The sequence below is a fragment of the Anser brachyrhynchus genome, assembly GCF_964034855.1.
Source record: "Anser brachyrhynchus genome assembly, chromosome: 1".
Classification (NCBI taxonomy): Eukaryota; Metazoa; Chordata; class Aves; order Anseriformes; family Anatidae; genus Anser; species Anser brachyrhynchus.
In genome coordinates this window covers 148,556,556-148,583,636 of record NC_137694.1, presented here as the reverse complement: position 1 = coordinate 148,583,636, position 27,081 = coordinate 148,556,556, and the positions used below count along the sequence as shown (strand labels likewise).

At 39.9% G+C, this 27,081-nt stretch overlaps 1 protein-coding gene across 4 annotated transcripts in view; it reads right to left on the bottom strand.

Annotated features, from left to right (window-relative positions):
- MYO16 (myosin XVI) overlaps positions 1-27,081 on the bottom strand; it is a 386,560-nt gene that overhangs the window by 298,186 nt on the left and 61,293 nt on the right. Inside the window, exon 1 of one of the 4 annotated variants that reach the window (XM_080577671.1) lies at positions 13,412-14,430. The exons of 2 other annotated variants lie outside the window; for them this stretch is intronic. In XM_080577671.1, the coding sequence (XP_080433797.1) occupies positions 13,412-13,439 (28 nt within the window). In that variant the 5' untranslated portion in view covers positions 13,440-14,430. Of the gene's footprint in view, positions 1-13,411; positions 14,431-27,081 lie in introns of those variants that run through there. One more of the 4 variants, XM_080577668.1, reaches the window with a different exon arrangement.

Here is a 27,081-nt window from a genome sequence, read left to right as displayed (position 1 = left end):
CTTTTGCTGAGTGTTCAGGAGAAAAAGAGAGTTTATGTTCTGTGGAGGAAGGGAAGGCAACTCGGAGAGAGTACAAGGAAGCTGCCAGCATATGCAGAGAAAAAATTCAGGAAGGCCAAAGCTCATCATGAGCTCAACCTAGCCACTATGGTTAAGGATAACAAAAAATGTTTTTATAAATACATTAATGGCAAGAGGAGGGCCATGTAGAATCTCCATTCTTTACTGTACGCAGGGGAGAACATGACTACTGAGGATAAGGAAAAGGCTGAGGTTCTCAATGCCTTCTTTACATCTGTCTTTACTAGCCAGACCACTTATCCTTGGGATACTCAGCCTCCCAACCTGTAGGTCTGGGACAGGGAGAAGAAGAATACCCCCACAGTTCAGGTAGAAACAATTAAAGACCTGCTGCTCCACCTGGACTGTCACAAGTCCATGGGGCCAGATGGGATCCACCCAAGGGTGCTGAGGGAGTTAGCAGATGTGATTGCTGAGCCGTTTTCTATCATCTATCAGCAGTCACGGTCATCTGGGGAAGTCCGAGAATACTGGAGACTTGCTACTGTGATGCCCATCTATAAGAAGGGTCGTAAGAAGGACCTGAGGAACTACAAGCCTGTCAGCCTGACCTCGGTGCTAGGAAAGGTGATGGAACAGGTCATCTTGAATGCAATCACGCAATGTATGCAGGACAACCGGAGGATCAGGCTGGTTAACAGCTTAACTGGGTTAAGTTCAGAGCCCCTCACTACAAGAAGGACATCGAGGCCCTGGAGAATGTCCAGAGAAGGGCTACAAAGCTGGTGAAGGGCCAGGAACACAAGTCCTGGGAGGAGCAACTGAGGGAACTAGGGTTGTTGTGTCTGGAGAAGAGGAGACTCAGGGGAGACCTCATTGCTCTCTACAGCTACCTGAAAGGAAGGTGTGGGGAGCTGGGGGTTGGCCTCTTCTCAACAGGTAACTAGTGATAGGACTAAAGGGAATGGCCTCAAGTTGCACCTGGGAGGTTTAGATTGGAAATGAGGAGACATTTCTTCTCAGAAAGAGCAGTCAGGCACTGGGACGGGTTGCCCAGGGAGGTGATGGAGTCACCATCCCTGGGGGTGTTCAAGGACAGGTTGGACTTGGTGCTTAGGGACATGGTTTAGCAGGTGACATTGGTGGTAGGGGTGGACCAGATGATCTTGAAGGTCTTTTCCAGCCTTAATGATTCTATGATTCTACTGCAAACAGCAGAACAGATCCTTTGAAGTTTTTCTACAAATGCTGCCTAACCACCTTATCTTTATTTCTGCTTACAGCAATGTAAGTGGTGCAAAGGGCAATTCTGCATGGCAGTATATTTCACTAGAGGAAGAACAAATTTCCTTGCAGTAGGATTTAATTTCCCAACAACATACTCAAGACTACTTTGTATCTTCTGTGACAAGAGATTTAATGATTATTAAGCAACCCAGATATTCACACAGTAGAAAAGCAGCACCATCAATTCTAACTATAATGGAAGAGTGTAGTATCAAACACTGTTCACTCATTTGGATAAATTATGTCATGATTAACATATTTGTGAAGACCTTTTCTTGAAACAGGGCAACAGGTTTGGAAGTTACGATGAGAACAAAAATTAAAAGATACACAGAGGTAGCATAATCACATAGACTTTGTTTCCTTTGGAAAAATCAAATAAAAATATGTCTATATGATTCCTGAAGATACATAGTATTATTCCCAAAGCAGCTAACTTTAATATTTTAATAGAAATAGTGTAAGTCCCCACGTTAGGGTAAGAAGAGAGAGCTCAAAGTAATCTGAAAGCAATAGTCATCCAATTCAATAATTGTATTGAGATTTTTTTTTTAATATATAATATAACTCTCTATATATACAACTTAGAAGAAAAACTAAATTGGCTGTCTGAGCTAATCCTTATAATCTTTTGTTCATGTTTGGATCTATGAATTTATGTCACTCATTATTTGGAATTTCCGGAAGCAAACAATGTATATTTTTAAGATGAATACAAAGCACTTAACAAGGCTTGTCACTTGCAAAGCCTTTAAGAAAATAGAACCATAGACCGATAGAATCGCCTGAGTTGAAAGGGACCCACAAGGATTACCAAGTCCCGCCATTGGCTCCACACAAATCCACCCAAAAATCAGACCATGTGTCTGAGAGCATTGTCCAAATGCTGCTTGAACTCCGGCAGGCTCGGTGCTGTGACCACTGCCCTGGGGAGCCTGTCCCAGTGCCCAACCACCCTCTGGGTGCAGAACCTTTCCCTAACACCCAGCCTGACCCTCCCCTGTCCCAGCTCCATGCCGTTCCCTCGGGTCCTGTCGCTGTCCCCAGAGAGCAGAGCTCAGCGCCTGCCCCTCCGCTCCCCTCGTGAGGGAGCTGCAGGCCGCCATGAGGCCTCCCCTCAGCCTGCTCTGCTCAGGGCTGAGCAAACCAAGGGACCTCAGCTGCTCCTCATACCTCTTCCCATCTAGACCCTTCACTATCTTCATAGCCCTCCTTTAGACACTCTCTACAGCTTTATTTCTTTTACTGTGGTGCCCCAAAACTGCACATAGTACTCAAGGTGCAGCCACACCATCGCAGAGTAGAGTAGGACAATCACTTCCCTTGACTGGCTAGCAATGCTATGCTTGATGCACCCCAAGGTACGGTTGGCCCTTCGGGCTGCCAGGGCGCACTGCTCACTCATATCCAATGTGAGATTGACTAAAACCCCTGATTACTTTCTGCAGGACTGCTCTCCAGCTTCTCATCCCCCTGTCTGTACGTATATCCAGGGTTGTCTCTTCCCAGGTGTAGAAATCGGCATTTGTTCATGTTAAACTTCAAGATTGATGATTGCCCAAGCCCTATAATTTGTCAAGGTCTCTCTGCAAAGGCTCTCTACCCTTGATGGAGTCAAGGCCCCCTCGCAATTCAGTTTCATATGCAAACTTACTCAGTATATCTTCAAGTCCTACATCCAAGTCGTTTATGAAAACAGAACTGGCCCTAAAATGGAGCCATGGGTAACCCCACTAGTGACTAGCCACCACTCTGATGTAACCTCATTTACGATAACCCATAAATACACTGTTGTTATTTAGTTATATTTTAATAATCTAAATCTCTATAAATCACACCACTAACAAGAATAACTCTAGAAGCTCCAGATCAGAAGGCATAAGGAGAGCAAAAAGATCTGGGCTTACCAAATGACAATTGAAAAAAAAAAAAAAAAAAAAAAAAAAGGAAGAGATAGGAAAAGATAGGAAATCCCCTAGGAAAAATAAATAAATGTATATATATCTCATTTTAGTCTTTGCAGAGACCTGGCTGTCTTTATTTGGATACAACATAAAACCTTTGAAGTTGTAACTAAGCTGTGAAGATGAGTTATTTCCTTACAGTGCAGTAAATGGAAATATAATAATACATTCATCTCTAGTCTACTCCTTCAGATATGGGATAGAGAGGAGGGGAAGATGTGCGTCTGGGAACTGATGCACTGGAATATTCTTGCTGCCATCACAGTAAATATAAAGGGCTTGTTACGCAGACCAAGGACACTCAGATCACAGTAAGTGATGAAAAACACTAACACTTTTGTTGCTACTTGTAAATCTGGAGCTTTGAAGGGTGAATTAACACACAGGTACACAGTGAGAGAAGGCCAAAAATTACAGCTGCTACAAAGGTTTCATGATACACTTTTAACTAAAAGAACTAAGAAAGTGGCATGGCAGCAGAAATAACCAGTAGTTTTACAATAAATAAATATCTGAATAAAGAAACAAAAATTAACATTGTTTCAAATCCTGTGGCAGTTTTTTCACAGACATCCTCAGTTATACCTATTTAAGTACAAATATGCCAGGGATCAAGAAACATATAGTATATGAGAATTACAGAAAACATAGGCAAGAAATACATAAATCAAAAGTTTGTAAAGCCTGCAGAAGATTTTTTTATTTTTTTATTTTTTAAGAAGGGATGTGTGGATCAAGACAAAGAGGATATTCAGTATCATACATGACAGATAGTCAAAAGCCAAAAAGGAAACAGTGGTTGATAGACCCCAAGTGTAAGGACTGGCAAGCACACAGGAAAGGAAATCCTGTGCCAAGTGGACTGTGGTTCAACATGCCATCTAATCATTTACAGAGATTACTGTAAAGTAAAAGCAGATGGAAAACTAGTTTACAGTGGGGCTAACAAAAACTCTGCTTCAGAGCTAATATGCAAGCCTTTGGTCACTGCTCAGTGTACATCAAGGGACTGCCATCTCAGTTTTCAAATAGCGAAAGGATTGGAAACAGACCCTCCTCCTTTCTGCGGAAAGGCAACTTATCTGGAATATTGCATTCAACTCTAGACAGTCAAATTGGAGCAGTTCAAAAGAAACCACCACAAATGGTTCTGGGGCCTGAGGGACTGATTTATGAGGAAAGATGAAAAGAATTAAATATGCATAGCTTAGCTAAGCAGTGACTAAGGAGAGAAATTAACAGAAATTTGAAGGGTGAAATGGAAAAAGAAAGGTTATATATCATAAAAAGGAAGGAATCTTGGAACAACAGAACAAGTTTAATATAGTGTAAATTTAGGCAGAGTACCAAGATACAAATAGCACACCTGGATGAGATTACCAGGTAAAACTGCAAAATCCCTTGTTTGGTATACTTACTGTGTGGACAGACATGCAAAAGCACCAACAAAGGCACAGCAGTTTTGGGCACTCAGGGCAGCCCAGCCAGCTCTGGCATCTCTGGATGGCCCTGCATGCTTTTGTAAAGACAAGGCTCCAAGAAAGTAGGGAAGCAACCACCAGGGCAATTTTGGGTATGTAGAGCCATACTATTTGCCTCTGAAAGACATCTCTCCATCGCGCTGTGGGGACAGCTATTGGACCTGTCCAAGGTTAGCCTGGGCTATGGTTAGAATACCAAGAATTCATGCTAGGCTCAGCTGGATCTTCAGGGATGAGTGAAAACAAAAACAGGCAGAGAAGGTGTCCTGAAAACATAGTTTATCCAAGTATGTCAGGGTCACCTTCCACATCTACCATCTAAACATCTACCATCTATTAGGTGACCATACTCTTGCTCACCTAACACTATAGTCATATGGAGGCATATAACATAGGAGAAAAGAAGTGCAGAGAACAACCCCTTACCAAACTTGAGTGTGAACATGCAACAACAGCAATATCACTTTTAGGTTATGTTAAAATGGAAAAACCCTGTTGACTATTTCTCTTCTGAGGAAAAGGAGGAAAAAATTGAACAGCATCTCATATGAGAACCAAAAAAAGACAGTGTCAACGTATGGACCCCTAGCTTACAAGAAACTTCAAGTTTTTGCACTGAGGAAGTAACTAGACAAACATACAAAAAATACTTCAAAGCTACTGAAGAATCTGAAGTAGAAATCCAATTATTGTTGCAGCTCCAACATTATTTCTCACAAGACAGAAAAAGTGTCTCAGAGACACAATAAATCTATATATTCATTGGTGATTAGAAGGAAGTACATCATTTAGATTGCTTTGAGCTTTATTTTTCACAATCTATATGATTTACACATACCACTACTATAACTAACATCAGTAATGCAACTCACTAAATGAAATAATTGTGTGCAGAGCAAAACACCTGAAGTACAAGTTATTCACTTCATCCACAATCTGAATATAAATTTTTTTCCTGTTTCACAATAAACTGAGTACTGGGTAAGGGATACATAGATTTCACATACTGCCTTACAGCCTCCTGCAGTAACATATTTAACTACTATCCCCTCCACAAAGACTGAGGGAAAAAAGGGAAAAATTCTGCATGCCTGCCACCATCCTTCCTTATCTTCAGCTTAGATGCCAATGTTTATAAAACTTTTACAGGAAGAAGCTTTGATTCCTTGTATAGTAAAAGGATCACATTTGAAAGCCATTGATTAGCTTTCAAAAAATGACCTTAATAGACCATTCTATTTTCAGTAGAAGTCTTTACAAGGTCTCATATATATTTCATGTCATGCTTCGTAACAGGATTTGCCTCAAATTTACCACAGCAGGGCTCCGTCAGCCTGGGGTGGAATGGCCCAAATCTATCGTCTGCTCTGAATATGACTTCGATTTCTTCTGAAAAGTCAAACTGCATAGAAAGGCATTCAGAACAGGATTTCCAGCCCAAGGTATCAGACCCCAGGTTTTCCTTCTTCCAAAGAATAATACTTTCTGTATTAAAGTCAAATATGAAGTATAGGTGAGTAATGCACACTTCCACATGGAAACCCGAAAGGAATGCCTCCATTCTAGCTGGGCAAAAGCCTCCTCATAAATGACCGGGGGTCCATCTGCTCATGCGCCATGCCTTCCAGTTCATACTACTTGCCAGTTCCTTTCTTCACAGAATCATCTAGGTTCTTGCTGACCATAGATTAAAACACACTATATGCCAGCTCTCTGCATCACCTTACAGATGGGGAAACTTGTCACAGACGGTTGTCTTTCAATGTACAACAATGAAAATGGTAAGGAAAACAGATCTAGCAGTATTATTTGCAATTGTGTTTCTTCAGATTACAAAAGACTGATCAATGTCATCTGTTATCTGAGGGAGAGTCCAGCAGTCAAAACACCAGAACTTGTACATTTCTTTTAGTAGGTCTTATTATGCTGTTGTTTGCATTGAAGGCAGTTGCTTGAAAGCACACAAATGAAAAATACACATTTCAAGATACAATCAATTTTTTTTTTTTTTTTATGTTGGTGGTACTCTTTCACGATATATCACAAAATTTGCATAAGGACAACTCTTTGTTGTTCCCAAACCAAGCTTTCATTGACTTAATTGATTTTCATTTGTTTAAGTACAAATTAGAATTACTTTAATTTAGAATTTTACTTGCTTTGAAATAACTATTTTTATACTGTGGCAGTTCTGATGCAAGTATTTATTTCATTATCTACAGATGTTTTCTCTTAGGCTTTACAACTTATCAGCTGTGCAAAATTTACCATGATATAGTCTATTATTTTGTCTGAAATAAGAAAAAAAACTCTGATTATTTGGAGCAAGAACTTATTTCAGGAATGAAAATAAGTTCCTGATTCTCAAAATTTTCACCAACTTTGTAATGAAAGGTGGCTACATCACTACTACTTCACATGTGGAAATAGAGAGGTTTGGTTCTTTTTTGCTGTTCTCTATTCTTGCAGTAATCTTCTCAGAAAAAATGTAATATCAGAATTCTGAGGCTTCATGCATGTTGTGCAATATGGTGAGAAAATATGGTACTTTGACCTTTACAATCTTTTTTCATTTTCTTTTCAGGATGATTATATTTCTTCGTTGTCTGCAGAGTCACTATATTAGAAGAAAAAAAGGAGTACAAGTACCAAAAATATAAGAGATTTCTTTTATAATTTCTTCACAAGTTCACAGTTAAGTTTTTCCATAGAAAATGCTGATATGCTTCTCCTTCATGGCAGATTTTTTTTCACAGTGTGAAACAAAATGTTCAAATAGAAATTTGGGGATGACTGTAATTTTCTTGGAAAATATTATAAATACAACCTATGCTTAGTTTAGTACAAAGTTAGAATCCTGTAGCCTTCAACTGTCCATGTTGATATTGCTCCTCATGCTGTTATTTCAAATTGTATCTTTCCAAAAAGAATTTTCTATTCAATCTTCTATTTAGAAACTCCAAATGAGTTGTTACAGTTAGGAATGTTTTATTCACTTGAAGGCATACTTGGCAAAATCTTAAATTACCAGTATTACAAAAGTGCAAAGATAACTGGGCTACTACAGGGCCAAAGTACATTTTTCTAAATATCACTTCCCATGTTTATATACAGATATTAAAGGTTCTTTTTACTTCTTTCCTGGCATCCACTGTCATGATTCCTAAGTTTTTCATATCTAGATAGCAAATTAGCTCAAATTTAAAAAAAAGGAAAAAAAAAACCTTGACTTTCTGTCATTGTCACATGAAACCAGGAACAGGAGAGTATAAATAAATCAGTAAATCTAGTATCAAGAGCTGGTACAGAAGTACTATGTTCATAAATTGTGCATTTTCTTTTTTTCCCTGTTGACTTGCACCTATCCTGTGATTGGTATAAGAGAGCCAGAGAGGTTAACAGAAGTAAAAATGGTTTAGTTGTGCTTCTACTTGCATCAAGATTTGTAAGACAAAAAACACGTTGCTTGATTGTAGAATTAAAAACCACTGTTTTACCTAATTCTTCAGATATCCTTCATGACATCTCAATTATCATAGTTTTTTTTCTAAATCTACTTTGTATATCACTGGAACACTAGACTCAGTCTGTCAAAATTGAGGAAGAAATAACGAGTACTGCGTTAGCGTTATCTTTGTGTATTTTAAATTGTAAGTTTATGACACAAATGTCTTTCAGTAAAATCCCTTTAATCCTTCAGAATTGCTTAATGCACCTTCACAGGATCTAAATACTCTCAAGCAGTGGCCACTCACAACTGATCCTCCCCTCTTTCTGAGCTCCCAGGGAAGAGGACCTCCCGCTCTTTTTAAGTGGCTGTCCTAGATATCTCATTCCAGTAATAACCATAGCCTCATGCCAAAGGTTACTGGGTCAGAAGCATACACAAAGAAAAGGAACATTTGACATGAGAGTTTGCTGACACCACCATGAAACACCAACCTCAACTAAAGAGATGGCTGTTGAATAGGGACCAGTACAGACACCCTGTTTGTACTTGTAGCTCTACAGCTTACTGCCATAAATTTTACTTTTTTGTGCCTTGAGCTCTTCATCAGAGGTAGATTCTCTATGTAACTAAGAGGATGTGAGAATTCTCAGGGACATCATAAAATGCACTACATAAATGAACACCACATTCCACTCAACCCTGCAACAGAAGAAATCTAATTTACAAGAAGAAAACACATTGAAGACTTTATTAGTTTTCTCACCTCACTAATGGTCCAGTATGACAGAGCTATGTGTCTCCTTCACTTGGGGTAATCACGCATCCTACACACATGCTGCCATAGGAGCAAAGGGCTCCCTTATCATAGGCCACTTATCATAGACCAACTTGGGGACTCCAGTTCTGCTTTTCAGGCTCCTCTTCTTTTCTTATTCAGTCTAAGATACAGCAATTCACTCCACTGAACACATGAAATCTTCACAGACTGCCTCACTGTAATAAAGCTGACATGAACATATCACATGTTTCACCCACTGTATTATTGCCTCTTCCTCCTCAGGGGAATCAATTTCAAGTCCCCATCCTCTGTAAACTAAAACTAATGTATCACATCACATCTCCCCCCACCCCTTTCCAAGATGCATACACTTCAGGTAGATCTACTGCTGTGGCACAAGTCTGGAACCAAAGACGACTCTGGGTGACTCAAGAAGGGCTGAATTACTTGGCAACAGCACCCAGACTGAATTCAAAGTGCTAAATGAGAGCTTGGGACAATATGACTCTCTCTTTGAAAATATCCTGGAACATGCTAATGCAGTCCATCCTATAACCCTGGTGAAAAGGAAGCGGACAACACCACGGGTGAAATGCTCATCCAGCTGTGCTGAGTGTCCTAGTGGTTATTAATTTTATTGAAACAGAAAATTTATTGAAATGAAAAAGTGGGGTGAAATTAAATAAAATGGAAAACATATGAATAATCCAAAGAATTTACTCTTCTTTTATTCATAAATATGATAACTTTATTACTAAACATTCTGTGAATTAGTGTGAGAAATACTCAAGATGACACCTATAAGATCATTACTGCTAGCTTTGGCCTTTCAAGACAAAGTATATGATTAAGGTCTCTGGCACTGCAGACTGAAGTCAAGACAATTTTTTTTTTTTTAATGTAATAAAAGATCACTGGAGTATATAGATTTTTTAAATATTATGATTAGGAGGCAGTGAAAAGAAGGAATAAATCAGTGTAGGTTGAAAGATATCTTACGAGGATATAGCAACATTTAAAGGCCAACTCTTTCAGAGCATCTTCTACTCTAAATAATTTTCTCCACAGACAATCCTTGCCATATGTTCAGATGGTGGAACTAACAAGGGCTAGGTGTTAGAGAAATTTGTAATAATTGCTTTTTGTCTTGTTTCAAGTCCTGAATTAAATTCACCAATAAGCATCTAGTTAATATTTCCATTCCAGATCTCTGTAGGTATTGGTCTCTAACAAAACAAATTTCAATGTTTCATAATTCCTACAAAGGAGATTAAAGAAATCAGAAAAAGAGACACTCCCAAACCAGAGAACATAGATTCTGATGCTCAGATTTGATGTTCCTAGTATTTGGATAAATTCACTTGGCTCAGATTTTCAGCTGCTCTGAGTATCACTCCTTACCAAAATCTTCATTCTGTTTTTAGATTCATGCATCTCTACAACATTTAGAGTGGAAATCAGACTCCTGGGTAATGAATTTAAGCTTCCTGAAAAGAAGTACTGCTCGTCTTGCTACCTTTGGAGGTCCCTTAGAGGAAGTCCAGAGTACAGGTGGAAAACCAGAGCCATAATACATAAATGATGATAGTTATGTCATAACTAGATATACAGGGGAGAGAAGCTAGCAGCAAGATGCTGCCTAATTTGCAAAAATTACATTCATTTGTACAGTCTGTCACACAAATCACTGAGATAAAATGGTACCCAGTAGCTGGCAGATAACACGTGGCAGCATTCTACAAACCACTGTGCTCTCTGCTAAATAGCTTGCACCCACTGATTGCCAAGGAGAAGCTACTCACACAGGCAGGGACAGCTCCCAGAGGCAAAAATGCTTGGCCACAAAAGAAGATGGGCACCAGTAGCAGCAATGTGAGCTGCTCAAACAGGCAGACATATACACTGCCTGTGTTTCAAATGCTGCAGGTGCCAGCCGAAGATGATACGAGGGCAGCAGCAGGTCTTTTTCCGGGGTTTTACTGGGATGAAAGATCATGCTGGGCATTGCCCCAGACAGCCTGGTGTGACTACACAGCTGCCTTGCTTAGAAGAGCAGGAGGGTGGACTAGAGACCTGGTTACTTCCAGCCTGAAAGGTCCTGTGACAAGATGATGACAGTACAGCTCATTTTCACAGTGTCCTAGTGGGAGCAGCGCATTGAAAAAATTGAGGGAATATTAGTGAAATTGTACTAAAGCACTAGAAGAAGAATAGGTATAGACCTTCTCAGCTCAGATCTCCACACTCCAGTCTGCAGAGATTAAAGCACAAAGTGCAGACACATGCAACATCCAGGGAGATAGCACTACAGTCCATAAAATACTAGCTTTAAAGTGACATTAGTTTACACCTTTTAGATACTTCCCTCTCCCTAAAGTAGACCCAGAGACAGTACTCTCTGCAAATATGTTTCCTCTGGTTCAACGTCTTTTCCTTCTGATACAGAAATCATCGATTAAATGGATTAAACACAAAGCGTGGTGTGAAGACTCCTGTGCTATCCCTTGCGAGGTTCAGCTGCTCTCAGCAGATCTCAGAGCATCACTGGTGCTGCCACTGGCACTCAGCCCTGGCCCATATTCAATCCCAGCTTTCTGCCAAACACAGACATGAGTAACACTATTGGCATGTTAAGTCAAATGGTAAGGCTCAGAGGAGGAACACTGAGGAGGGTTTCTCCTTCACTAATTACAGGTGGAGGTGGAAGCAAATTCACTAATTCTATATGGGGAAGCACAGGCAGAAAAATGCCTTCTCGGAAGGTTCACCCAGCACCCATTGCCTTCTAAAGCACACTATTTGGAAGAAATGTTATGGGGGTAAAAGACATTGATTTAGTAAAAAACCTCTTATTACAAAATTCCGAATTTGGAAAAGAGGAAATAATATTGTCAAAACTGTAACGTACATTCACCTTTCCCTCTGATGTGTTTTAGTCCTTCATCCCTGCCTTCTAACCAATGCAGTGAACATCCCAAGTAGTTGTCAGTCAATTCCTTTTAATGAGAACCTCACAGTAATCCTTCTCTCTTGTCAATTAAGGAACCTATGGTATCATCATAGTCATATATACAGTATGTCATTGAACACACACATGCCCACATACACTTTCACTTTAAGAAAGTAATTTCAAAGCGAATAAAGACAGAACAGGACTATTCTGACAGCTTCAAGATATTATGCTGCGAATTCCCCATCTGCATTTCTCAAGTCTCGTGACAGGCTCCAAGACTTATTCTTAGAATACACCTTTAGAACTACCCAGTAAAACCAATCTGTGCTTTTCAGCATATACAGGGAATTTAGGCTAGGAGCTCCCATCAGTACTTGGAAAGCAGTTCCATGCACAAGTCCCACTGAATCCAGACAGGAGGAAACCCTCGTAATTCATTTCCCTTTGAATTCCACGAATAATTCCATGGAACCTTAATTTCATAATAAAACATCAAAGAACCACATTATTGGTTTCTTAATGCAGTATTTTAAAAATAGTTCCAGAAATGGCCTTGGTACACTTACATTATATCAAAGACCACAGTCTGGGAAGAAAACCTCTTACAGCAATCTGCCATTTGTCATGTAAAAAAAGTGACATAACCACTAGAAATCTGAAGTTTTCCAAGTCCTGTAGTAAAAAAAATGCCCATGGCTAACAAACTCCTCCTGGCTGCCAAAAACAAATATCTAAATAATAATTCATTACTATGATGTAAAGACAGCAATTTCCATTCAAACACTGGATGCTTTAAAAAGCAAAATGCAAAAGCTAGAAAAACACCCAAGCTAGGAAGACAAGCACAATCTTGACAGGCAGATAAAAAAAAATGCTGCTAGGAATTTGCTCTGCATTGAATCAATGAATTTAGCACAGATCCTAATTTCACGTTGTAAGGAGGTAGCTTGCATGATTCAAGGTTAAAAGTTCATTTCATTTTTTAAGTTTGTCCCACCAAATAGCTAAATATTCTGATAAAGAGAGGACACAAAGGTTTGATCTACATAGATAATGAGATGTGCTCTTAATTATGAGCTATTCTCATTTATAGTACCCTTGCAAAGTGTAAGAGCAGTGTCCAAGGTTGTCCTTATAGGCATCTTTACCATTATGCTATATATGACACGTTTCTTCTTTTGGGAAATTATTTTCTTCAGTGATTAATTAGAATAAAAAAAAAGTTTAAAGAGCTAATCAGTATGAACTTCAGAATGAGAGCTTTATCATACACACAATGAAGTTGCCTCTGAACAGAGGAGAAAAAGAAACCCTGCTCTGCCTGCGTATTCACATGCAAAGTAACAACTCCCCTTCCCGACTACCACGTTGACATCATGCGGCATCTGCCTCCGACTTTTTGCATACGCATTGAAAAGACACACCTCGCAAATAAAAAGACAGCTTTATAGTCAAAATAACCATTTTGTTACTTACAGCATTTGATAAAATGGTAATGAGACATTCTTTCATCTCAGGCTGTAGTCTTGCTACAGGTTTCAGCATTCTCTTCTGCTACAACTGTCATGCCCAGGAAATGCATTATTTAGAGCCCTTCCTCAGGTATCCGGTGTACCTCAGAATACATTATTTAACGCAGGTTCTGTTCCAGGATCTTGCAGAGGCTTCCAAGTCATCCTCACCCGGCTGCTGGAGTTACGATCAACCTCTGTGTGTCTTGAGCCACGACTACTGCACGTGCTATTGTAGCACGATTGAGTGACACTGCTCCTAATCCCACATCCCCAGGAATAGAAAGATTTAATTGGTGTGCACTTGCAGCCACATTCTTCCAGCACTGAGGTGTGCTGCTGCACTGCGGCTCTCGCAGTCCTGCCAGTTAATGGCTTTTCAATAGCTTTCAAATGGCAGCAAACTAAGCTTGATGAGTGGGCTCGAACGAAATCGCAGAACAAGGGACCTTAAATTCTACCCGTGCGTGGCGTTTGTGTGCCAAATGCGACCAGATTCTTAGCTGGTACTAAAACATGATTATTTTTAGTTGCCACCAGTTGCTGTGTGAATAGGAAATTGATATAGGTTCCCAAAAATAACCCCCTTTTAGCATCACAGATCATTATGTCAGTTTGCTGTAAGGTAAAAATCAGGACAGAGCTCACAGCCATCTTCAGACTCTCCTGGTTTATGCATGGGTTAGTTTAAATTGAGCTGAGAAACATGCTTGGGTGTACATTCCTCAATATGCTCTTGTTTGGGCATTTCTTTGTATTACACTGCATCTTTTTCACAGATGGAGTATTTCTGTCAGAAGAAGGAAACTGCAGGCTCTGCATGGTTTATATCATGAATATGTGCGTTATCTAATGATATTGTAATCACCGATTCTAAGAAAAAACGCCTAAGAAGATGCATCACATTTAAATATGAAATAGGCTCCACTGAGAACAAGTCCATACAATTATTTAGCAGACCCCGGAACAACAAGTCAGTGTATCCTGACGCATTACCCGCCTTCAGATTAAGGGCACACAAAAGGCAAACCTGCATTGTATTTTAAACACCCAAACCGCATCATCCGCTGAGCACAATCCCTGCATTACTTTCCCAAGAACAGCCACCTAAGTATTTGGTTACTACTTCTTCAGGAAGAACTAGAGCAAGACATTTAAATAAATCAAATAATAATTTAAGAAAATGGTGCTCAGAGGGGGATTTACCTTTGCTTACCATTTGTCATGCTTACCACAGTCATCATTTCACTGAGTGAGAGCTCTTGTAAAGGGAAACTGATAGCCCAGCCATATTTAAATCTTTTATTCATCTGAAAGGTTCTCACTTACTGTTTTGTATACATAACATTTTTAACAGCTATGGAGCATTAAAGGGACTACAAAGGGAAAAGGGTCTGTCTCATTAGTAAGGATTACTAATTCAGATTCTATTAACTATTCTGCAAAGTTCCCACAAGAGCAGAAAGATGTATATTCACAGGCTTCCCATGATCCATTAGCAAAACCCTCAGGTGAAATCTCTCAGCTCCTAACAGCCACATATTTCAAACCTACTTTTAGGTATAATACGCACAACAACAGTTTTGCCAGAATAATTATTTAGGTGTTTTTGTTGTTGTTGTTGCTGCTGCTTTTTACTGAAAACATATTTTTTCAAAAGAAAAGGAAAACAATGCAGAAAAACAACCTCAGGAAAGAGGGATAGATTATATAAAGCATAATACAGTAATTACATTACCATGGAAACTTTTTATTGTAAAGTAATTAAAAAGTAAATTTTTCCAGACTTCCTTTCACACATATCTAACACTAGGCCACCTTGGGCCATATGGCTTATAAAAAATGCATACATAGTGCTTTAAGAGGCAATGTAAGTCATAGTCCATGAGCAAGTGTCAAGTAACGTGACAAAAAGCCCTTTGAGCACCACTTTTGGGCTGTGCCGTGCCTAAGGGCACTGCGCTGCCACCTACCCACAACAGCCTGCTGAGAGCAGGAGGGCTCTGGGCAAGCACTGGTGAATGGGAGCAACAGGCAAAAGGTGCTTTTCTCAAGACAGCATGAAGAGGAAAAAGAAACATTTGGACTTTGGCGTGAACCTAATGTGGGAGAAAAAAAAAAGGTATTAGGATTTGCCTTCCATATAGAGAGGACCAAGGTACAGGGCAGGCTCCTGAGCACCTCAAAAAGTTAACTTCACGTTTAATCGCAGAATTAATATCCTGAGTTGAAAGGGACCCATAAGGATCATCGAGTCCAACTCCTGGCACCACACAGGTCTACCCAAAAGTTCAGACCATGTGACTAAGAGCACGGTCCAAACGCTTCTTAAACTCTGACAGGCTTGGTGCCATGACTTCCCTGGGGAGCCTGTTCCAGTGTGTAACAACCCTCTCAGTGAAGAGCCTCTTCCTGATGTCTAGCCTGAATCTCCCCTGTTGCAGCTTGACACCATTCCCGCAGGTCCTATCGCTGGTGACTAAAAAGAATAGATCAGCGCCTGCCCCTCCACTCCCCCTCATGAGGAAGCTGTAGACTGCGATGAGGCCTCCCCTCAGCCTCCTCTTTTCCTAGTTGAACAGGCCAAGTGGCCTCAACCGCTCCCCATACGTCTTCCCCTCCAGGCCCTTCACCATCTTCGTCGCCCTCCTCTGGACACTCTCCAACAGTTTAATGTCCTTTTTGTACTGTGGTGCCCAGAACTGCACACAGTACTCATGTTTACATCAGACTGTTCATATTTAAATCAGACTAACTGGGAGCAGAGTCATACTGTCTATGAACGGGATGCCCCCAGTTTCTTTTCTCTCTTACCACGCACTGGGCCACGTAAGCAGGGCAGTGCAAGGGGCCACTTGACACAAGAAGAGCCACAGCATTATGCCGTGGCTGGGGACTGTGCCTTGCCCCTGGACCTTCGGGTCCATCAAGCAGCACATACCCCCACCTGCAGCAGGGCCTGTGGTCTCTCCTCTCCTCTCTGTGAGCCCATGTGCCAAAAATATGAGGTCAGTTGCTCAAGTGTGATTGACAGCCTGCAGGTGAATGAAAGACAGGTGCCAAGTGTGTCTCACTCCCAGGATGTGGCATTCACAGACAGCTAACCTCAAAAGACCTTTCGTTTTACAATATCACGTGCTTGGGTTTTTGACTTTTTTTTTTTTAATTTAGATTTATTACATAGGTAATTATCATTAGTGGACTTTGCAAAAGATGTGAATATTTAGAAAACGGCATTGTATATTGCTGTCACCAAGAAGTTCTGACTCAAGTTGAAGGGCGGCATTGAAGCAGTGCAAAAATGAGGAAGGAGGAAAGATCCCAAAGAAATGGGATGAAAACACTAGGCAGGGTAAAGAGAATGAAGTGGAGAATGAAATGAAGCCATCAGATAAATATTAGTATAGATGGGATAGACCTTGAGGAGAAGTGGCAACTAAACCAGAGGCAAAAGGAAGCCAGCACAGGAGTACTGAAAGAGGACAAAATCTGATCCACTTGTTGGAAAGACATGTAATTTCCGCTGCAGCCTTCTTCTAGGCTGGAAAGTAGAGAAAGAACAGAAAGAGAAGTAACTGTAGTGCTCATGGTAGTGGATGTCCATGTCATAAACAGATTTCAGGTATGCGAGCAACAAATAAAAGATTTTGGATTCTAGGATGACTCCAAAGGAGGAAATATTTTGTTGTCAGTGATTATACAAAGCAAATTGTACAATTTGCTTATTCACAAGAAGAGGGACATTAATTGTGCTAGACATTTTCTCCTGACTGAAGTCCAGGAATGCGAAAGGAATCCTAAAGTAAAAAAAAGGACAGAAATGACACTTAAAGTCCAGCCATTTAAGCAATGCAGATGTAACTGTACAAGCTCTTTAGAGTGTTGCAAAAGTGCCTTCTTTAAATATTAGGGAACACAGACACGTTTTCAATCCAGTGCTTAAGTCTACAGAGACACCCAAGTGTACTTGGACTGGAGAACAAAGACTGAGCTGGTACCAAACCTGACAGTAAAACACCGAATACTAATATATTTGATTTTGTCTAGCTTACCAAAAATAGTGATAAAAGAGAATCAAGGGCAGAAAAAAAGATATATATGGCCCTTTCAGAAAAATTCCTTGTCACCTCTTCCTATAGAAAGGAAATAGTCACTTTTATGCTAAGTGCAATTCCAGCATTCAATGGAATTACAGATTAAAAAAATAAAATAGAATCTCCAAACTGGTTAGCCAACACACTTTTATGCTAAGTGCAATTCCAGCATTCAATGGAATTACAGATTAAAAAAATAAAATAGAATCTCCAAACTGGTTAGCCAACAGTAGGATAGTTACTTGTCTTAACATGAAAGTGCATTTACAGGCTGCCAACTCAGAGTGTACACTGCTTCCATATCTCAATTTCCAAGGCTCAAAACTTGTCTTAGACAAAGTACCTATGAAATGTTTTCTAAACCCAGCAAACAAAAACATTGCTTAAAATAAGGTTCTGCTGCCAAGAACTGACATGCTGTATTGTATTCATGTCATGTAAATATTTTGTTATTCTTAGTGTCTCCTGGTGTCACAAGCAACCAAACATCTAATATTTTTAACACCTTAGTGTTTTATACTTCTCATATAACAGCAAGATTTGCTGTAAAAATGCAGACCTATCTGAAAGCAATTTAAATCATGAGAAAAACACCATAACTGCTGGTTTTAAAAACATGACAGATGCTCCCCATTTATGACATTTTCATGCATTGCAACAAAGTTTGCTATATTCCTTCAGATGTTACAATTTCAATGCATTACTTATGGGTTTAAGACTGCAATGCTTCACTAGACAAAAACCATGCAATGCAGAATAACATTAACATTCCTCATATATTTTGACAAATCATACTACTTAGCAATCACTCCTTGGCCATGCCATCCAGCTGCCAACAAGCCACTCTTCAGATAACATCTGGTAGTTGTATGCTCTTCAGGAAGCTAGGGATGAGCCACAACAGATGCAGATACTTAGCAAGAAGCACCCTATATAGCAATTTTCTCTACATGAATCACAGCAGAACAGAACACAGCAATATTTCCACATGAGCTTTCAGATGAATTGGCCCGTAAGATATATGCGAGGTTTGTTCCACAGATAGCATCAACAAACCACATCTAATCACTCAATCACTCAGAGTGTGTCTGACCCCTAGAGAACTAGATGAGTTCTTTTCTCTTCCTCCAACCTTTGCACACTTTCTTCCATTCCCACTTCATTGGAAGTACCTTCTTTTTTTTTTTTAAAGGATGTATGGGATCTTCCTCCCATTCTTCTGTCACTGGATCAAATCCTTACAGAATAAGAAAAATTAAAAAAAAATTTTGTCTTCTCCATTTACTGTTACGACTGAATGTTATAGACTCTACATTACAGTTATAAACAGTACATTAATAATGTGACTTACAGGACATTATTATCCAGTACTAATGAACTTCGGAGAATTACCGGTAGAAGTTGCATGCCACTTGAGAGAACTACTTACTTCCATGCCCAAAATGAACATTGTTATGCTCTGTGTAGACCTCCATAGCAGCTCCTTCACTGGTTAAGATAAAGAAAGTATCATATGTGGTGACAGAATAGAATAATAACAAGACTAAATACAACAAAGAAATCTCAATGGTCTCATATGCTGTTAGTCCTATCTGTGGCACTGGTAGTGACTCAATTTCTTTGTTACAATCGGTGTATAACTTTTTTAAAACTACATTTCTTACTACATTGGATGCAAGGATGTTAGAGAGGAGCTGCAGATTTATTTTTTTTACATGAAAACCCTCTTACAAATCTGAAAAGAAACTATCCAGACGTGTTAAAATAATAAGCAGAAAAATGAAAAACATGACAGCCATCACTACCACCAGACACAAGTGAAAAATGAAAAAAATCACCATGAATTTCCACGTAAAGAGTTATTATATGATCAGATAGATTTTTTTTTCCAGTTTATAATATTCAGGAAAGAAATAGACAGAGATAAAAATTCAGTTCAACATATAAAGTATTATTATCCTCCTGATAATTAGCAAGTGCTATGACCCATTGCACTGTATGCCTAATATTTCTTTTCTAATTAGTATGATAGTTTTAAAACTATGAGACTAAAGACCACACTACAAGATGGATAAAAAGCCTGGAACAGAAGAATGTGTGTAGCTTTACTGGGGCAAATGTTACTTCAACACTGTAAATCTTTAACAATAAGCAAAGAAAACCTGGAAGAATTGCAGAAGACGCACTTAAGATAAAATGCATTCATAATTTAGAAAAAAAATACCTTAGCTGAAGAAGAAAGTGGAAGAATCAGACTCCTCTAGGACTACAGGACAGCGCAGAGGATGGCGTGGCAATTGGTAATCCCAGAGATAACTCTAATATTAAGTGTTAAAAAAAAAAAAAATACATGGACTGCTGTTGAAGATATGAAAAGGGTTGGTGACTTAACAGAATTTAATTTCACCCAATGATGATATCCTACCTGGATTTGGTAGGTTTGATTTTCAGAAAGCAAAACAAACAAAGATTTCTAGCTCTCAATTCAGGATTCTGAGGTTTATTACGAAGTCTTACATTGAGTGAGAAAAAGGGAAGAAGATTACCTGCAATATTTTACAGATATTTTCACAATAAAAGAAAGAAGAAATTATGTTGAAGCAAAATTAAATGAAGACAATAAAAATAAAAATCCTAAGTGACTCCTTGTATCATTCTTATGAACTAAGAATATAATTAATAAAATAGCCAGTGAGCACACAGCATTGTTACTAAACAGGTGATTATTAGTTTTTTGCTGGTATTTCTGAAACATAGACAGATAAAGTAATTGGAATGTGAGCACAGAAGTCACAAAGGGAAGGAAGAACAGGAAAGAAAATGGAAGAATGCTGTTAAATATTAAATATTTTTTAAAACAGTAGTCTATATATGCAGTGCAAAAAAAAACCCACTGAATAAAACACATTTATATATGGAAAATGACATGCAACTGTTATAGACCAAGAACAGAATAAATCTTAGATGAAATTTTTAATTGAAATCACAAAATACTGAGGATAGTTTCGTAGATATAAGATGTATATAGGCCAGCTATTGTTGTACTGAAAATGATGATGCATATAATACTTTGATATATAAACACTGAAATATAAACACTGTAATCAAAATAGAGTATTATTAAGTTGCAGAAAAGAATCTAAAAAACAAAGACTAAAATTAGGCAGAAAGCTACTCAAGATCTATTTTATTTTCTGATCTTTCTATTATTCTGCCTTCCAACTCATACTACATACAACCATTTCTTTTTCAAAGCCTTTCTGCTCTCCATTCTTCATGTAACTTAGCTTAACTTGTTAATGCATATTTGGTTCCAAATTCATTGTTATGAATAAAGCACAGATCAGAGATAGGACTTTGGGAAAGAACAGGTGCAAAGACTGGAAAAATAAATCTCAATCACTCTGATTCTATACATTCTCCAGTCACTGATGGTCATACTTATTTATTTCCACTTTTTCTTTATCTGCATCAATGCTTAAGAAATTCATCATTCTGACCTCAGAGACCAGGTAAGAGCCTGAACTGATGAGAATGATAATCAAGCCAAACGGTCTGATGATAGGAACTTATGAAGTGACTTAAGATAACATGATATGTCTTGAGAATAACGTGGAACAGTAGATAACAGTAGATTAGATAGGATAGATAATTAGATAGATAATTAAATAGATAGATAATAGATAGAAAATTAGATAGATAGAATAGATAACAGTAGATTGGCTCTCTATATTAGAGAGTGTTTAGATATTGAGGAACTTGAGGCTGGGAATGATAAGGTTGAGTCCCTATGGGTTAGGATCAGCGGGAAGGCCAACAAGGCAAGCATCCTGGTGGGGGTCTGTTATAGACCGCCGAACCAGGATGAGGAGACTGATGAGGAGTTCTACAGGCAGCTGGCAGAAGCTGTGAAATCGTCAGCGCTTGTTCTCGTGGGGGACTTCAACTTCCCAGACATATCCTGGAAGCACAACACAGCCCAGAGAAAGCAGTCTAGGAGGTTTCTGGAGAGTGTGGAAGATAGCTTCCTGACACAGCTGGTTAGAGAGCCTACCAGGGGAGGTGCCCCGCTAGACCTTCTGTTCACAAACAGTGACAGACTGGTGGGAGATGTGGTGGTCGAGAGCTGTCTTGGGCAGAGTGACCACGAAATGGTTCAGTTCTCTATTCTTGGCGAAGTCAGGAAGGGGACCAGTAAAACTGCTGTCTTGGACTTCCGGAGGGCTGACTTTGAGCTGTTCAGGACACTGGTTGGCAGAGTCCCTTGGGAGGAGGTTCTGAAGGGCAAAGGAGTCCAGGAAGGCTGGGCACTCCTCAAGACGGAAATCTTAATGGCTCAGGAGTGGTCTGTCCCCATGTGCCCAAAGACGAGCCGACGCAGAACTAGACCGGCCTGGCTGAACAGAGAGTTGTGGCTCGAGCTTAGGAGAAAAAGGAGGGTTTATAATGATTGGAAATGAGGGCGGGCTACTCAGGAGGACTATAAGGATGTTGTAAGGCTGTGCAGGGACAAAATTAGAAAGGCCAAAGCTCATCTGGAGCTCAGTCTGGCTACTGCCGTTAAAGATAACAAAAAATGTTTTTACAAATACATCAACACAAAAAGGAGGACTAAGGAGAATCTCCATCCTTTACTAGATGCGGAGAGAAACTTAGTTACAAAAGATGAGGAAAAGGCTGAGGTGCTTAATGCCTTCTTTGCCTCAGTCTTTAGCGGTAAGACTGGTTGTTCTCTGGATACCCAGTACCCTGAGCTGGTGGAAGGGGATGGGGAGCAGGATGTGGCACTCACAATCCACGAGGAAATGATTGGCAACCTGCTACAGCACTTGGATGTATGCAAGTCGATGGGGCCGGATGGGATCCACCTGAGGGTACTGAGCGAACTGGCGGAGGAGCTGGCCAAGCCGCTTTCCATCATTTATCGGCAGTCCTGGCTATCAGGGGAGGTCCCAGTCGACTGGCGGCTAGCAAATGTGACGCCCATCTACAAGAAGGGCCGGAGGGTAGACCCAGGGTACTATAGGCCTGTTAGTTTGACGTCAGTGCCAGGAAAGCTCATGGAGCAGATTATCTTGAGTGCCATCATGCAGCACTTGCAGGGCAACCAGGTGATCAGGCCCAGTCAGCATGGGTTTATGAAAGGCAGGTCCTGCTTGACGAACCTGATCTCCTTCTATGACCAAGTGACGCGCTTGGTGGATGAGGGGAAGGCTGTGGATGTGATCTACCTTGACTTCAGTAAGGCTTTTGACACCGTTTCCCACAGCATTCTCCTCAAGAAACTGGCTGCTCATGGCTTGGACTGGCGTACGCTTCGTTGGGTTAAAAACTGGCTGGATGGCCGGGCCCAAAGAGTTGTGGTGAATGGAGCCAAATCCAGTTGGAGGCCGGTCACTACTGGAGTCCCCCAGGGCTCAGTGCTGGGGCCAGTCCTCTTTAATATCTTTATCGATGATCTGGATGAGTGGATCGAGTGCACCCTCAGTAAGTTTGTAGATGACACCAAGTTAGGTGCGTGTGTCGATCTGCTCGAGGGAAGGAAGGCTCTGCAGGAGGATCTGGATAGGCTGGACCGATGGGCTGAGGTCAACTGTATGAAGTTCAACAAGGCCAAGTGCCGGGTCCTGCACCTGGGGCGTAACAACCCCAAGCAGAGCTACAGGCTGGGAGATGAGTGGTTGGAAAGCTGCCTGGCAGAGAAGGACCTGGGAGTACTGGTTGATAGGCAGCTGAATATGAGCCAGCAGTGTGCTCAGGTGGTCAAGAAGGCCAACAGCATCCTGGCTTGCATAAGAAGCAGTGTGGCCAGCAGGTCTAGGGAGGTGATTGTCCCCCTGTACTCGGCTCTGGTGAGGCCGCACCTCAAGTACTGTGTTCAGTTTTGGGCCCCTCGCTACAAGAAGGACATCGAGGTGCTCGAGAGAGTCCAGAGAAGGGCGACGAGGCTGGTGAGGGGTCTGGAGAACAAGTCTTACGAGGAGCAGCTGAGGGAGCTGGGATTGTTTAGCCTGGAGAAGAGGAGGCTCAGGGGAGACCTTATCGCTCTCTATAGGTACCTTAAAGGAGGCTGTAGCGAGGTGGGGGTTGGTCTATTCTCCCATGTGCCTGGTGACAGGATGAGGGGGAATGGGCTAAAGTTGCGCCAGGGGAGGTTTAGGTTGGATGTTAGGAAGAACTTCTTTACTGAAAGGGTTGTTAGGCATTGGAATGGGCTGCCCAGGGAAGTGGTTGAGTCTCCATCCCTGGAGGTCTTTAAAAGACGTTTAGATGTAGCCCTTAGTGATATGGTTTAGTGGAGGACTTGTTAGTGTTAGGACAGAGGCTGTACTAGATGATCTTGGAGGTCTCTTCCAACCTAGACGATTCTGTGATAAAGTTAGTGAATAAGAGAGAGACAGAATTTACTTCAGTCAGCATTAACATAATAGAGTTAACTTCTCATTCTCAAATAAGCAGAAATTAAACTAGGAGCTGGTAAAAAATGGACAGCTGCTAGTGGAAGGAGAGGAGGAATGAGAGGAGTATGCTAAGAAGCTAGAAAATAGAGGCATGGTAAGAAGATGACCATTAAAGACATCAACTTGTAGAGATGTCCAAACAATGCTGAGGAAACAGTAAAACAATATGACTTTAATAAAATAATTTAGGGTCAAATTACTGGCAATCAATGAGGTTATGAATAAAGGCAGTCAGAAAGGTGGCAGAAAAGAACTTCACAGTTGTGATGCCAGTAAGAACAACAACAAAAAAAAAAAAGGATTTCCCAAACATAGACCAAGAATTGTGTGGAGAACTCTGATGAATGGTTTAATCAATAAATACAAGTTGCCTTGATAATCCACTCCTCTAAACAGAAATAACTAAAATATTCAGATCAGATTTCTGGCTTTTGTATACATGTAAAAAATAAGGAAAAAATCCCTCAACTCAGCCAGTAGACAATTTACACATGAACAAGTGAAGAGTAGGGCAGCTTTTTACAGGTACTGCACATACCACTAGAGCAGCAATAAAAATGAACACAATATCTAAATTCAGATAGCTGAAACCCAATTTTCCTATTTTATAATAATGTTATATTGAATGCACCAATGATTAGAAAACCTGTGGAATCTTACAGAATGATGCATTTCTTTTCCTACTGGAATGGCCAGCTGTTCATAACCAACAGAAGGTTTGTTTCTTTGCTCTCAAATGAACACTTACCTCTTACAGTGAAATGCTGTATTAGAAAAGTAGTTACTATTCTAATACCCTTTTCTTGAAAATGCAACAGTATTTACCTTTTATTTCAAATAGTGAGGTACACCTGAGAAAGTAACAACACAGAAAGGCACAATAATGAGGAGATAAAACCTATCTGAAAAGAATTATCCAGCAGGCTAAATTATGTCATCTCAATTAATTTAAAAGGCTTTAATTCATAGTGGAGTTTTTCTTAAGAAAGAAAAGAAAGTTTAAGAAGAATTAATGTGATACCGCACCTTGCCATCCTGGGAGAGTGCAAGCTGCATGACAAGTTATTCCCCTTACCTTTTGGCCCAAATACATTATGCTGAAATCTCCAAGGATCAACACTGTAAATTCTTAGAATAAGAGAAAACCATGCAAGTTGATACTGACTAGAAATAATTCTTTCAGAATTCTTAGATTTTAATGTCGAAATCAGTAGGGGCTCTGTCATTGTCTTCAAAGGGAGCAGAGCTAAACCCTTTAAAGTGAATGACCTAAGATTACTGGAAAATGACACAAATGAGCTATCTTGGAGGAAAGAATAGGCAATTATACGCAGCACACCAAGACTAATTTGCATAACGTCTCTCAAATGATCATGTTGAACTTAGTGTTAACTGAAAACTATGCATTTATCCATTTCTCAATATCTTTCTCATTTCAGAAATACTTTTCCCTATTATTAACATATTTGTGTCAAATTCAAGGACAACATAGCAGTAGGTAAGGCTATTTCGAGTAATTAGGAGTTTTTTCATCATTGACTCTAAGTCTAATCTTACAGCCATGGCTGAAAGTCAAGAGTAGAGAGGGCTTAGCACCTTTTACTATTAGTCTTCCTGGAACTTCATCTATGTAAACCTAATGTTGTGTTAACGTAGGTTTACAGAATTCAGTTCCTTATGTTTTACAGAGAAAAATAATCATATCTGCCAAACAAAATCAGCATTTACTACACCTAATTATAGTGTCTGAAGTTAACATGTATTTGGAGTTTTTGCTAAAGACAGTTTCATATTAGGATGCATTTAATCAGCAGAAACAAATGTCAAAATGAACTTTTAAACATGAAAAAAATATAAAGGCTTAACAAAGAGACATACCAATAATAATATGGATAAGCCCAAAGCTTTGCGATATTAAGAAAAAAAATGGCATGCCTTTAACTTTTTTTTCTCCTTTTGACTAGGGTACCAGAAATAATAAAGAAGACAAGTTGTAGCTGGTTTTCTGTGGTTTGATTTAAAGCACATAACCACAGTTAGAATAGCTCAAAGTTGGCACATCAAGTCAAAGAGTGGATAAACAGGGTCCTTCAAACACTAACTTGGGAGATGAGCTAACCTTATATGAATCCTCATCTCAGAGTAGTTAAATAGCCTTGTATCTGGTCTCAGACAACATCTGGTAAGGAGTTGTGTGCAAAAATTCCATTTAAATGTCAGCATGAAATATGTTCATCAGTTTAAAAGGTGATAGAAAAATATGACTCAGTAGATACAGATATTTCACAGTGAGACTGGGAGTAACAAGGCTTGCAAAAGGATTTTGCTCACAGCAGGGTTCAGGACCCACATCCTGGATAAATGACAAATTAATGCTTCCTGAGATGTTGCAAACAATGACAATAAGTGGAAAAGGACAAAATAGTTTAAAATGCTCTCCTTGAAACAGATATATGAAGGCAGCATGCTGCACTCACATTATTTCATCTACTAAAAGCAGAGTTACTAGCTACGCTTCTACAACAAATAATTCATAACCCACTGCCAGAGATACGGGGTTGGAAGCTACCACCCTCTCCAAAGACATTTTTTCCCCCTTGATTCTTCCCCATATTCACAGAAGTACATAGTGGACAAAGAAAAGCCTTCCTCACCAAAAGTGGCTTTTCAAAGTACAAAATTTGAAAAACAGATGTTGAAAAACAAATTTTGAGGCAATTCATACTGCAGGCTTCTAGCTTTTTTTCCATAAGACCATGTCCTAGAGACTCGACGGTTCTTTTGCCTTTCTTATTTTATCAGTAGGATTCCAGGACATGGGACTTAAGAAGATGATTCATGGTCCTATTCTCTGTGGTGCAGTCCCTGAAAATGACGAATGGGGGAAATTGTGCTGTAATAAGCAAGAACAATCTCCTCCTCGTTACCAAACACCTCCTAAGGACATTCCCTAGAAGGTCATTGGAATGCAGGAGAAGACAAGACTGAATGACCATGAAGAGCCTCAGCAGGTAAGGAGGAGGGCCAGAGCCTTGCCTAACTGAAATGAGATCAGAAGGGGACAGCAGTGCTACAGCTAT